Source organism: Sapajus apella, unplaced genomic scaffold (genome assembly GCF_009761245.1).
Source record: "Sapajus apella isolate SASKATOON/1434 unplaced genomic scaffold, GSC_monkey_1.0 scaffold10, whole genome shotgun sequence".
Taxonomy (NCBI): Eukaryota; Metazoa; Chordata; class Mammalia; order Primates; family Cebidae; genus Sapajus; species Sapajus apella.
The window spans coordinates 2106692-2119558 of NW_022436950.1; the positions used below are offsets into that span (position 1 = coordinate 2106692).

The 12867-nt window shown below is 52.0% G+C and overlaps 1 protein-coding gene across 4 annotated transcripts in view; it reads left to right on the top strand.

Annotated features, from left to right (window-relative positions):
* Window positions 1-12867, top strand: part of PER2 (period circadian regulator 2) — a 45533-nt gene that overhangs the window by 19091 nt on the left and 13575 nt on the right. For all 4 annotated transcript variants that reach the window (XM_032277734.1, XM_032277735.1, XM_032277733.1 and 1 more), the window contains 10 exons: window positions 1535-1589; window positions 2355-2497; window positions 4980-5058; window positions 7527-7633; window positions 8237-8390; window positions 8738-8846; window positions 9605-9730; window positions 10533-10617; window positions 11885-12032; window positions 12129-12253. In XM_032277734.1, coding sequence (XP_032133625.1) covers window positions 1535-1589; window positions 2355-2497; window positions 4980-5058; window positions 7527-7633; window positions 8237-8390; window positions 8738-8846; window positions 9605-9730; window positions 10533-10617; window positions 11885-12032; window positions 12129-12253 — 1131 coding nt within the window. The remainder of the gene's footprint in view (window positions 1-1534; window positions 1590-2354; window positions 2498-4979; window positions 5059-7526; window positions 7634-8236; window positions 8391-8737; window positions 8847-9604; window positions 9731-10532; window positions 10618-11884; window positions 12033-12128; window positions 12254-12867) is intronic.

The following is a 12867-nucleotide window of genomic DNA, read 5'->3' on the forward strand; positions in this document are numbered from 1 at the left end:
TAGCTTTCAAGATGGAGCTGCTGTGGCCTCCACAGCTTTCTGTGTCAGTGTTCTGTACGTTTGTGAGAGTGTTCAATTGTGGGTTGTTGTTTGCGGCAGTGCACCGAGTGTGCTCAGTTGTGCGTCAGTGTGTCAGCGGCAGTGCACCGTGAATGTGCTCAGTTGTGGGTTGGTGTGTTTGTGGCAGCTCACCGTGAGTGTGCTCAGTTGTGGGTTGGTGGTTGTGTTTGCAGCAGTGCACCATGAGTGTGCTCAGTTGTGGGTTGGTTGTTTGCAGCAGTGCACCATGAGTGTGTTCAGTTGTGGGTTGGCTGTTGTTTGCAGCAGTGCACTGTGCGTGTGCTCAGTTGTGGGTGGGTGTGTTTGTGGCAGTGCACCATGAGTGTGCTCAGTTGTGGCTGGGTGTGTTTGTGGCATTACACCGTGAGTGTGCTCAGTTGTGGGTTGTTGTTTGTGGCAGTGCACCATGACTGTGCTCAGTTGTGGGTGGGTGAATTTCCGGCAGTACACCATGAGTGTCCTCAGTTGTGGGTTGTGTTTGCGGCAGTGCACCGTGAGTGTGCCCAGTTGTGGGTGGGTGTGTTTGTGGCAGTGCACCATGAGTGTGCTCCATTGTGGGTTGTGGCAGTGCACCGAGTGTGCTCAGTTGTGGGTGGGTGTGTTTGTGGCAGTGCACTGAGTGTGCTCAGTTGTGGGTTGGTGGTTGTTTGTGGCAGTGCACCGTGAGTGTGCTCAGTTGTGGGTTGGTTGTTGTGTTTGCAGCAGTGCACCATGAGTGTGCTCAGTTGTGCGTTGGTTGTGTTTGCGGCAGTGCACTGTGAGTGTGCTCAGTTGTGGGTTGGTTGTTGTGTTTGCAGCAGTGCACCATGAGTGTGCTCAGTTGTGCGTTGGTTGTGTTTGTGGCAGTGCACTGTGAGTGTGCTCAGTTGTGGGTTGTTTTGTTTGTGGCAGTGCACCGAGTGTCCTCAGTTGTGGGTTGGTTGCTGTTTGTGGCAGTGCACTGTGAGTATGCTCAGTTGTGGGTTGGTGTGTTTGTGGCAGTGCACCATGAGTGTGCTCAGTTGTGGGTTGGTTGTTGTTTGTGGCAGTGCACCGTGAGTGTGCTCAGTTGTGCGTTGGTTGTTGTGTTTACGGCAGTGCACCGTGATTGTGCTCAGTTGTGGGTTGGTGTGTTTGAGACAGTGCACCGTGAGTGTGCTCAGTTGTGGGTTGGTTGTTTGTGGCAGTGCACCGTGAGTGTGCTCAGTTGTTAACTGGTGTGTTTGCAGCAGCATCATTTATCATTTTGAAAATGTAAAAATCCTGGTGCTAAAATTTTAGCACTGCATAATTTGGAGTGTACCACATTCATGAAGTGTATGTAATTTTAGTCGGAAATGTAATAGAAGATTTCTCACCTAAAGGATTCACTTTGTGTTTCGATAAATTTTCAGTTTTCACTTTGGCTCTTGATTCCGCTGCTCTTCTGTCTGAGAAATGAGGAACATTATTTAGTTGTTTATTTAGATGAATGACTTTGGTCTTTTTCTTTTAGATTCTTTTACTCAAGAATGCTGCATGGAGGAGAAATCTTTCTTTTGCCGTGTCAGGTAAGCCTGGTTCCCAGTTTTTTTAAATTAGAAAACCGTACAAACATTTCACCCCAGTGCCTGTCACAGGGTTTAGGAGGCCCATGTGTTCTCCACCACTCCCCGCTCCAGTTGAGGCTGGAGGGGCATGAGCCCTACCTGCAGGGACCCAGCACACCTGTTTCTGAAGTGTACCTGAAATCACAGTTGCATTTTAAATATGCACAGTTCACTAGAATGCAGCCAGCAGTGTAGTGACTTCTCCTGCCCCTCATGGAAAAGGGTGGCCAGGGGACCCTGCACTTTCTCTCTGTCTACCCCATGGTCCAGAGACTCTGAAAGCACCTGCAGCCTTTGGCTGTCTGTGCTTTTTTTCTGGGGAGAGACCCACAGCTTTCCCCACAGGGTTTTGGTCCACAACAGGGTGACTGCTTGAGCATCCAGTTGCAGTGTCGGGAATGACCCTGGGCCAGACCTTGACACCCTCAGAAGTCAGGGCCGAGGACCCCTGGCGGGAGCAGCACCCGTTTCCCATCTGCTTTACCTGTGCAGAGTGCAGGCTGCTCCGGAGAGGGGCTGTGGCACGCTCCCACTGGATGGGTGTTGACTGATTTGCCCTTCGGTATGGAGGAACTCAGGAGGGCAGTAGGGCAGACCCAGCTCCTCAGGCAGAGCAGAGGTGCACATCACCTGCAGCGTGGCCTGGGTCCCAGGTGAGGAGGGAACAGAACAGGGAACTGTTCCTGTGTCACTGTTCCAAACTTTGAGTGCTGCTCTTCTCCACAGGGTCGGGAAAAGCCACGAGAATGAGGTCCGCTACCACCCCTTCCGCATGACTCCCTACCTGGTCACGGTGCGGGGCCAGCAAGGTGCTGAGAGTCAGCTTTGCTGCCTTCTGCTGGCAGAGAGAGTGCATTCTGGTTATGAAGGTAACAGCCAGGCCCAGGGTTGTCTCTGGCTGACCCCTCAGTTACTCCTGTGGTTCAAACTTAGCATCTGTACCGCGGACTCCCAGTTGCAGTTCCCTAGCCTTGGCCTCTCTGCTGCACCTGGGGCAGAGTCTCCATCTTTCTGGACATCAGCACAGCCCGCCTGGCATCTGGCCCTCCCCATGGCAGATTGAGGCATCTGGACACTAGCATCTCACCCCTCTGCATACCAGCGCCATGACCCCTTCTCCCCTTCCCCTGGCTGCTCTGCCTTTTGTCCACAAAGTAGGAATAGCCCTGTCAGGTCTGGGGCCCTGCCTCCCTCCCGTCTTCATCCCCTGCCTCATGCCTCAGCCTTGTGGGCCCTCTGTGAAAGGCACTGATGTTGCCGCCTGCTCCAGAACCCCAATTCTTCCTCAAGCTGCAGTAAATAAAGTGCTGGGATCCCTCCCTCTCCACCTTGGCCCATCTTAACTTTTCCTGAAATTTCTTTTTTTCCCAGACAGACATGCACTGGCTGCTCCAGGCGAGTCAGCCTCCACACAAGGCTTGCTGTGCCTTTGTATGCCCAGCGTGTTCTAGACCCTGGGCTCTGCTCCTGCTGTCATCTCACCTGCAGAACCTGGTCATTGGGCCAGCTCACCTCTGGCCCATGACTGTCTTGGTCCCACTAGTTCTTCTGGCTACCCCACCCCCAAAATAATATCTGGGGCCTTCTCTTGAAGCCCACAGGATACAAGGCATTGTGCCACCTTGATCGATCCTTCTTGTGATCCCTCTTAAGAGCCTGCTTTGTGGCTTCTTGGTCCTTGTAATGGCCGAAATCCCTGGCTAGTAACTGTAGGTGCTCACCATGGCTGCTGAGCGAGTCACATGATCTCCAGATTCCCAGAAGGCAGGTGCAGTCTGCAGCTGCTGAACCCGGAAGCCAGCTGAGTCCATGCTGTGCTGTGCTCATCATCTTCTTGGTGGTGAATGACAGCTTTTTTTTTCTTTTTTAAGAGATGTAGTCTTGCTCTTGGCCAGGCTGGAGTGCAGTGGCGTGATCTCAGCTTGCTGCAACCTCTGTCCCCCTGATTCTAGTGATTCTCCTGCCTCCGCCTCCTGAGCAGCTGGGACTACAGGCACACGCTGCCACATCCAGCTAATTTTTTTTTGTTTGTTTTGTATTTTAGTAGAGACAGGGTTTCACCGTGTTGCCCAGGCTGTTCTTGAACTCCTGAGCTCAGGCAATCCACCCGCCTCAGCCTCCCAAAGTTCAAGGATTACAGGCGTGAGCCACCACGCCCAACCAAATGACACAAATGACAGCTTTTTAAAAAAGCATTTTTTTTTTTTTTGAGATGGAGTTTCGCTCTTGTTGCCCAAGCAGGAGTGCAATGCTGTGATCTTGGCTCACTGCAACCTCCGCCTCCCTGGTTCAAGTGATTCTCCTGCCTCAGCCTCCTGAGTAGCTGGGATTACAGGCACGTGCCACCACACTTGGCTAATTTTGTATTTTTAGTAGAGACAGGGTTTCTCCATGTTGGTCAGGCTGGTCTCAAACTCCTGACCTTAGGTGATCGGCCCTCCTCGGCCTCCCAAAGTGCTGGGATTACAGACGTGAGCTACCACGCCCAGCTAAAAAAGCACTTCTTAAAAGTGATAGAAATATTTTAAGCACGTGACTTTCTTTACAATGTTTGATGTGTTCCTGCCTATATTATCAAACGTTCTCTTACAAATATTCATTAAGGTTTAGAGAGGGTACTTACAGTTCAACAAGTTATTCCCCTAAACTACCAGAGTCTCCTTCAAGAGTGACAAATATTGGAATTTTGAATGTTTTATCTATGAATTGAGGAGAATCTTGGATCTATGACTCACTTTATGCAACTTTGTCCACCTTTGTCTAGTTTCTAAACTGTGAAGTTCTACAGTACAGTGACATTTGCTAAGAAATCTGAATCCAGACCAGGTGGAGCGGCTCATGCCTGTAATCTGACACTGGGAGGCTGGGGTGGGTGGATCACTTGAGCCTGGGCAGTCGAGACCATCCTGGTCAACATAGTGCGATACTGTCTCATTAAAAAAAAAAAAAGAAAAGAAATTTGAATCCAAGTATATAACTCATTTTTCTGAAAAATAATTTGTCAGATCACTCTAGTTTCATCCTAAAAATCGTAAAGATGGCCTTCCAGCTTTATTTTGCTAAGAGTAGTCTCTACGTGGTCTGTGTGGTTTTGTTAACATGGCAGTTCCAATTTATTAGACTAACCCCAGCATGCGAAGAAGGTGAGAAGACCGGCCGGTGATCCCATGACCCGCGGCGGGTCTGCTCTGCCCTCAGTGTGGCAGGCTCTGTTATTTCGAGTCCGTGTTTTCATTTTTTCTTTAGTTGCTCATTTCTCCGAATCTGCAGGGTGTTTTCTGGTAGTTTTAATGTAACATTAAATATGTATTTCTTAGGATCACAAATGTGTGCAATGTTCTATTCTTTCAGCTCCTAGAATTCCTCCTGAAAAGAGAATTTTTACAACCACCCATACACCAAATTGTTTGTTCCAGGATGTGGATGAGAGGTAAGTGGTCTTCGTCCACCCACTTTTTCATGTTTTTGATATAAAAGCTATTTAGCTAAAGCCAAGCCTGCATATTGGTTTTATAATTACATGATAAGGACAAAAATATATAATTACACACAGGCAATGAAATAATTATGGAGTTACACTGAAAACTTCCTAAGATATGCACATGGTGTAATGAGGCTTTCTGGAGAGCTGGTGATTGTTCTAGTTGAGCCTGTCTTAATTATCCCATGTAAACCGGTTTGGAGTAGATGATAGTACAGGCAGAGGCGGTGTTGCCTGGGACCAGTGTCCAGGGGGAAGCCGGGGGTGCCATTGGCTGGATCCCAGCAGAAGTCCATCTTCCAGCCTGTGTGCTGGAGGCTGCTTGTGGGGACAGGATTTTCTCCATGCCTCAAAGCCCCACTCAGTTCCCTCTCTCTAGGTCTCCCACTCAGGGTGCTGTAGCAGGTGCAAATGGTCCCAGTGAGATTTGGGAGCACCCTTGTTCTGAGCGGGTTCTGCCCCGACCATACACCTTCTCCCAGCTCCTCCATCCATCCTCTTCCAGATGCATGAAGACTTGGAAACCACTTGAGCCGGCTGGGTATAGTGGCTCACGCTTATGATCCTAACACTCTGAGAAGCCGAGATAGGATGATTGCATGTGGCCAGGAGTTCAAAACCAGCCTGTTTGAAACCAGGAGTTCAAAACGTAGCCAGACCCTGTCTCTACAAAATAAAACAAAAATTAGCTAAGTGTGGTATTGTACACTGGTAGTCCCAGCTACTCAGAGGCTGAGGCAGGGGAATCACTTTAGCCTAGGAGTTCAAGGTTACGGTGAGCTATGATTGCACCACTGCACTCTAGCTTAGGTCACAGAAAAAGACCCTATCTCAAAAAAAAAAAAAAAAGAAAGAAAGAAAAGTGTGGGCCACTGGCAGTAGTCACAGAAAAGTCACCTCAGAAGATACCACAGGAAGTGGACCAAGAAGCAGCAGCAAGCTGCACTTCCTGAAATGCAGCAGGTCACCTCCTCGAAGCTGTGGGGATCAAGTCCTCTCCCCCTTCTACTCTTGGCCCAGGGACACAGGCCCCCACCCTTGAAGTCAGGGCCACACAGCTTCCTGGGGAGGCTCTGTGGGTATAAAGGGATCTGTCACTTCCAGCTCCAGCTTGCTCAGGTGTGTCCGCTGGGCCGCCTGGGCAGAGCCAGTGGAGGCAGTGTTCAGACGCAGGCTTCTGGATACCATGCTGCCCTACAGAACCAGGATCTTGGAGGATGGGGCCTGGGGCTGTGCATATGTAAAGCAGCCTCGGGAGATGGTGCTTCCTTCAAAGATCTGAGAACTGTCTGTAACCCACTCCCCCACCAACCTGGTGTCCAGCTCAGCCCTGCACAGGGAGGTTGGCAGACAGGTGCACATGGCATGAGGGCCACAGTCTGCGAGCTCTCCTTGATGAAGCCTGGTATGTGGCCTGGCTCACAGAGCCCAAGGCCAGCCAGAGCAGGTGGCCAGGACTCGCCTCCCTCTCCCCTCCTACTTTTCACCCTCTACCCCCTTTCCTCTCCCTCCTCTTCCTTCTCCCCTTTTTCCTTCCTATCCTCCTGCTCCTCTCCTCTTCCTTCCCCTTCCTCCTCCTTCAACCAGGCTTTGATGGGGTGGATGCCAGGAACATTCTGTATATCCTGTCTAAAGGAAGTCATGAGGCCTGGAGAGAGAGCCTCAGACAAGGAGGAGGAAATCAAAGAATAACACCAGGCCCTTGAGAAAGTCCTGCACCATGGTCTAAAGACTCACAGGGAAAATCCTTCCACACAAGCAGCAGAGTTTGAGGAAACCCATTTGGATGCCGCAGTGTTAAGAGGCAGCTTGGAAGAAGAGATGGTCGGCAGAGCCAGCAGAGGGCGCTGCCGAAGTTCTGCTGGGTCTTGCAAGGAGCAAAGCCACAGCTCTGGGAGGTGTCCTGACGGCCCGGAGCAGAAGCCTGTCCAGCCACCGGGACTCCAGAGAAGCCACAGTAAGCCAACTGGATGCCAAGTCCAGAGTCATACGAGAACAGGCTGGAAAAGATGCACATAGAAAGGGTATCCCAAGGCCCAGGCGAAACTTGTTAAGCAAAAATCCATGCCAGGCCACATGTGGCCGAACTAATGAGTGACACAGAAAAAGAAAAAGATGCTGGAAGAAAAAAACCAAAAACATGATCATGACTTATCATTCGGGAGATGCAACGCAGAGCTGAAGCCCTCGGGCTCCAGCGGAGGGAGCCTGTTTCTGCATCCTAGAAGCTGGGCCTTCGATTGCTATTGGTTGGAACTCTAACTGGTCCTCTATTAGTCCAGCTTCCAAAGTGTGATCTTGGAGGGTGGGGAGTGGGGTTTGGAGTATATCTTCCCTTTCCAGGGAATAAGATGGATCTTAGCGACAATCTCCACTGTTTGGACGCCCATCCTAGCGCGTGTCTGCTTGCCTTCCAGGGCGGTGCCCCTCCTGGGATATCTACCTCAGGACCTGATTGAGACCCCAGTGCTTGTGCAGCTCCACCCCAGCGACAGGCCCTTGATGCTGGCCATCCACAAAAAAAGTAGGTCCCCTTTTCACGGGAAATCCTAACGTGTTTGGCGGAAAGTCGGGCATTCTTGGGGCTTCTTCTTGGCACCAGTCTAGCTCTGACAGGTCAGATCAGCTAAGGACAAGCGGGTGGTAGATGCCTGCCTCACCGCCTCACTCCTGGCACTGCAGTGCCCAGTGGAGTCAAGAGAGTGGTGAACTCACATGAGTTCCTTTGTGGCCAGTTGTCCTCAGGCCATGACCTGAGTCTGTGGCATCTCCTGTTTACTGTTGACTTCAGTGGCACATGGGAGGAGGAGAGACCAATTCATCTGTGGCTAGGAAGGTTCTGACCAGGCCAGGGAGCGCACAGTGTGTGTCCTCACCAAGCCCAGCCCTCTTAGACGCCAGTGACACTCTAGCAGAGGTGAGACACGGGATGAAACAGCTCCTGCTGGAAACAGCATCCTGGTAATTGACAGCAAAAGCAGGAGGTTGAAAGCAGCAGCTTTGGAGAAGTGTTCACACCCCTCAAGTTTGCAGATGGTCCCAGGCCTGAGTGAGTCTTGACTTGCCTCTGTACTGCAAACCCTGCTTGCTCCCCTTTTCCCCTGAATGCTGGCTTTTGCTCTCCTAGTCCTACAGTCTGGGGGCCAGCCTTTCGACTATTCTCCCATTCGGTTTCGTGCCCGGAACGGGGAGTACATCACGTTGGACACCAGCTGGTCCAGCTTCATCAACCCGTGGAGCAGGAAAATCTCCTTCATCATCGGGAGGCACAAAGTCAGGGTGTGAGTGCTCTAAGGGCCCGAGGCGTCTCAGGGGTCTTGGGTGGGGATCCTGGGCTGTTGTCACCTCACAGCAACAGATGGCCTAGGGAGGGGCTGAGGCCAAGACCAACTGCCTCCTGCCCCCAATCTGGAGCCCCAGGCCAGCAGACAGGGGTGACCGGTCCCCTGCCCCTACGTGGGAGGAACCTCCTTCAGACAGAGCTGGGAGTGTGTAGGCGGCAGCCTGGGGGGCTGCAGGGGAGGGGCAGAGGGCCCCCCCAGGCAGGCAGCATGTAGTGGCTGTACAGCCATGCCAGAGAGGTCCTCTGGTGGGGCCCTGTCTGACCAGATGAGTTAAAACCACACAGGGGCCCTTTGAATGAGGACGTGTTCGCAGCTCACCCGTGCACAGAGGAGAAGCCCCTGCACCCCAGCATTCAGGAGCTCACGGAGCAGATCCACCGGCTCCTGCTGCAGGTGGGTGCGGTGCCTGCATGCCTCCTCCTAGGTAGCAGCCCTTGGAGCCCCTGTGGAGGACATAGGCTCTGCCCTTCACCCTGGTCCTGTTACATCCACTCAGATGCCCTCAGCTGTCATTCTTTGAGCATCCCCCAGGGGACAGTTTGGGCATAGACCAGGGTAGTTCAAGACAGTCCCCGGCACCCTTGGCTGCCTCCAGCCTCGCTTCAGCATCGTCTCAGCCGCAGCCCTGAGTGAGTGGCTGAAGGACGTGTGCAGACACCATGCCCCGACAGGCCACATAGCCCCAGAGTGACCTCTCAGTGGCGTGGGGACTCACTACGATCCAGAGCAATGGGACTTAGGGACATTGTACTCAAGGTCCCTAAAAACTCTGAGTCACTGCAGTCAACCCCGTGCCTGAGTGGGCTTCTGCTTCTCGGTTCCCAGAGGCTGTGGAGTGAAGCTGTCATCACATCTTGTTTTGTTTTAAACCCTCCCCAGAGGCGTGGCTGGCGTTGATGAGTGGGTTGGACGCATTCCTTTGGCGCAGTCTCCTCCATGACTGCACGTCTGGGTTGGGGCACCATAGCTAGAGGCCAAGAGTCCACCTCGAGCCTGACCCTGGGGTTCAAACCATAGCTCCCCTCGTCTTGGCCATGTAGCCTTGGGTGGGTCACCACCCTCTCTGTGAAACAGGGTGTGTTGGCGGGGGTGCTACATGCGTAGCTCAGCAGCCCTGGCTGTGTCTGTAGTACTGTCTGCTGTCTCCCCAGCCGGTCCCCCACAGCGGCTCCAGCGGCTACGGGAGTCTGGGCAGCAACGGGTCCCACGAGCACCTCATGAGCCAGACCTCCTCCAGCGACAGCAATGGCCATGAGGACTCACGCCAGAGGAGAGCCGTACGTCCCCTTCTGTTCTCCCTGAGAAAATGAGTCTGTGGATGTCCATTCAGAGTTAAAAAGCACCCTCAAGACAACCCTTGGCAGTGAGGAGAGGCTTCATTATCACAGCTGTTTCTGCTTCCTTTCTAAACTTTGTTCACTTGGGACTCATTTTTTAATTTCTTAAGAGTTTAAACAGCTAAAAGCTATAGCTAAGCATTTGGTTGAAACTTATTTAAAACAGACAAAATAAGCAACAGTGAAGATTTAACTAGGATAGAAAGAAGAAAATATAGGCCGGGCAAGGCGGCTCACGCGTGTAATCCCAGCACTTTGGGAGGCTGAGGCAGGTGGATCACCTGAGGTCAGGAGTTCAAGACCAGCCTGGGCAACATGGTGAAACCCCATCTCTACTAAAAATACATAAATTAGCTGGGCATGGCAGCCTATGCCTCTAATCCCAGCTACTCGGGAGGGTGAGGCATGAGAATGGCTTGAACCCGGAGGCAGAGGGCCTCAAGAGTGACCCTCAGAGTGACCCAAGATTGTGCCATTGCACTCCAGCCTGGGCAACAGAGCAAGACTCCGTCTCAAAAAAAAAAAGAAAAAGAAAATTAAATGGCTGTTTTGATTTATTTTTTTATTGTTCCTTAGGATCATCAAATAGGTTTTATCTAGCTCTGCATCTGTCAGATTTCTCATTCAGATTTTCCTTCTGTGTTGCTGCAATTCTTTCGGCCATCCTCAGTTCTCACTTTAGGGGACAAACTGAAGGAGGTCTCCTAGAATGAATAACGTGTTCATTTTATTTTTCTTCAAGGAAATTTGTAAAAATGGTAACAAGACCAAAAATAGAAGTCATTATTCTCATGAATCTGGAGAACAAAAGAAAAAATCTATTACAGGTAAAAAAAAAAAAATCCACATTTCTTTACTGAAACTAGAGTGTGGCCAACCGAGAAAAGTGACCTGGGTTGAATGTTCACCGTGGCTGGCAGGGAGCCGCCTTGTAGCTGTGCTGCTCCTCCTCCTGTGCTCTGCACAGTCTGCAGCTTCAAGAGGCGAGAGCAGCCCAGCCCTGCACTCACCCAGCCAGTGCAGGCACTGCTGTCTGCTGGGTGCCTGGTGCCCTGCAGGCCTGGGGTGGTGTGGCCGGGTGTGCCTTCCTGACCGCTGGCCTGCCCACTGGGTGTGCCTGGAAGCCATGGCCTGGGCTGCTCGTTCTTGCTGTAGAGTGGCTATATGGCTGTGTGCGTACACTTGCATACCCTTCACACACACACACTCACACACACCTGCTGACAGACTGCCCAGCATCCACATACACAAACCTGTCTCAGGTGGAGAGTGTCACCCAGCGGCCGTCGACCCACTCCCACTGCAGCAGCCCTTGCCTCACCACATGCCGCACTTCCAGGCAGCTTCACACCATCACGTGTGAGTTCAGGTTCAGGCTGCTCCTCTGCCTGACACATGTGTCACGTGACACAGACACGTGTGCACACACATGCATGTGTCCCAGTCCTCCCCCTGGTGGGCCCTTGCTCATTCCCTGTGCTCATTCCAAAGCCTCCTGTGGGGAACGTCGGGCTCAGAGCATACTCCGGCCAGGCACTGCTAGGACTTCTAGCCTTTGGGACGTGTTGGTGGACATGCTGCATGCTGGACTCTGTGCTGGGTGTCGGGGACACACTGATGAGGTGGACACAGCTCTTTGCTCAAGGGCCCCTAGGGACAGGCATGTGATGTATGTCATGGGGGCAAGAGTCGACTCCACAGCACAGCGCAGTAGGCAGTAGCCATCATAATCATTACTAGCAGGGATCACATTGAAAACACTGGCCTGGCCCAGGAGGGACATAAAGTTCATGGGCTCAAGTGAGAACTGGTGTCTCCCACTGCTGAGTCCCTGACCCCTGGGGATGGCCTAGACCCCAGAGAAGCAGGCACCAGGCTAGGCAGCAGCTCCCTCCCAGGCCTCCCTGTGGACGGCACTGTGGTGCTCGTGCCCACAGGGCTGCTGGGTGCCAGGCTGTCCCTGGGCTTCCATACCCGTGAAGCAGATTCTGAGTCTCCAACCCTGTCTTCAGGTAGAATGAAAATGCTTTCTAAATACACAGTGTTTTCTTTGGGAGAAAAATAAATGAAAGAACAATTTTGCCATTTCTTTAGAAATGCAAACTAGTCCCCCAGCTGAAATGAAAGCCGTCCCTGCCATGGAAAAAGACAGCCTGGGGGCCAGCTTCCCAGAGGAGTTGGCCTGGAAGGAACAGCCCACCTGCTCCTACCAGCAGATCAGCTGCTTGGACAGCGTCATCAGGTACACCGACATTTGTGGCTGAGTCTCTACCATCTCATGTACCTTCCTGCCTCTTGTGTTGTGTGGCATCACCAGTGGCTCATGCCCTTTACACAGGTACTTGGAGAGCTGCAGTGAGGCTTCCACCCTGAAGAGGAAGTGTGAGTTCCCTGCAAACGTCCCAACGCTAAGGTCCAGTGATAAGCGCAAGGCCACAGTCAGCCCTGGGCTGCATGCTGCAGGTATCTGATCTGTCCAGAGCCATTTATGTGGGTAATAGTAGAAATCCTCTGGAGTGGAATCAGGCATTCTCATGGCTTCCATGGACACAGTGTAAGCGTTCAGGCTATTTTTCAAATGAGGAAAGTAGTTTAAAAGTCAGCACCCTCCTTAGAAGAGATAGAGGTAAAGATGATTCTGTCAGAGCCTTGGCTTTGAGAACAGGAACCCAGCGGGGCTGCTGGAGGCCTGAGAATATCCCCTCACTCCCTCATGTAGCCACACCGGTCTTGAGTTGTCAGTCTAAGGGCAGGCCTTCTTTCCATTGCATCTCGGAGGGGCCCTTGTCCCTGAATGTTAACATGCCCCGTAAATCACATTAAATCACAGGCTGCTTAAATGCTGTCAGTGTTGCTGATGGTCACCACCAGGATTAGAAACACGGTACCCTGGCCAGGCACGATGGCTCATGCCTATAATCCCAACACTTTGGGAGGCCAAAGTGGGTGGATCACTTGAGGTCAGGAGTTTGAGACCAGCCTGGCCAACACGGCGAAACCCCATCTCTACTAAAACTACAAAGTTAGCCGGGCATCATGACACATGCCTGTAATCCCAGCTACTTGGGAGGCTGAGG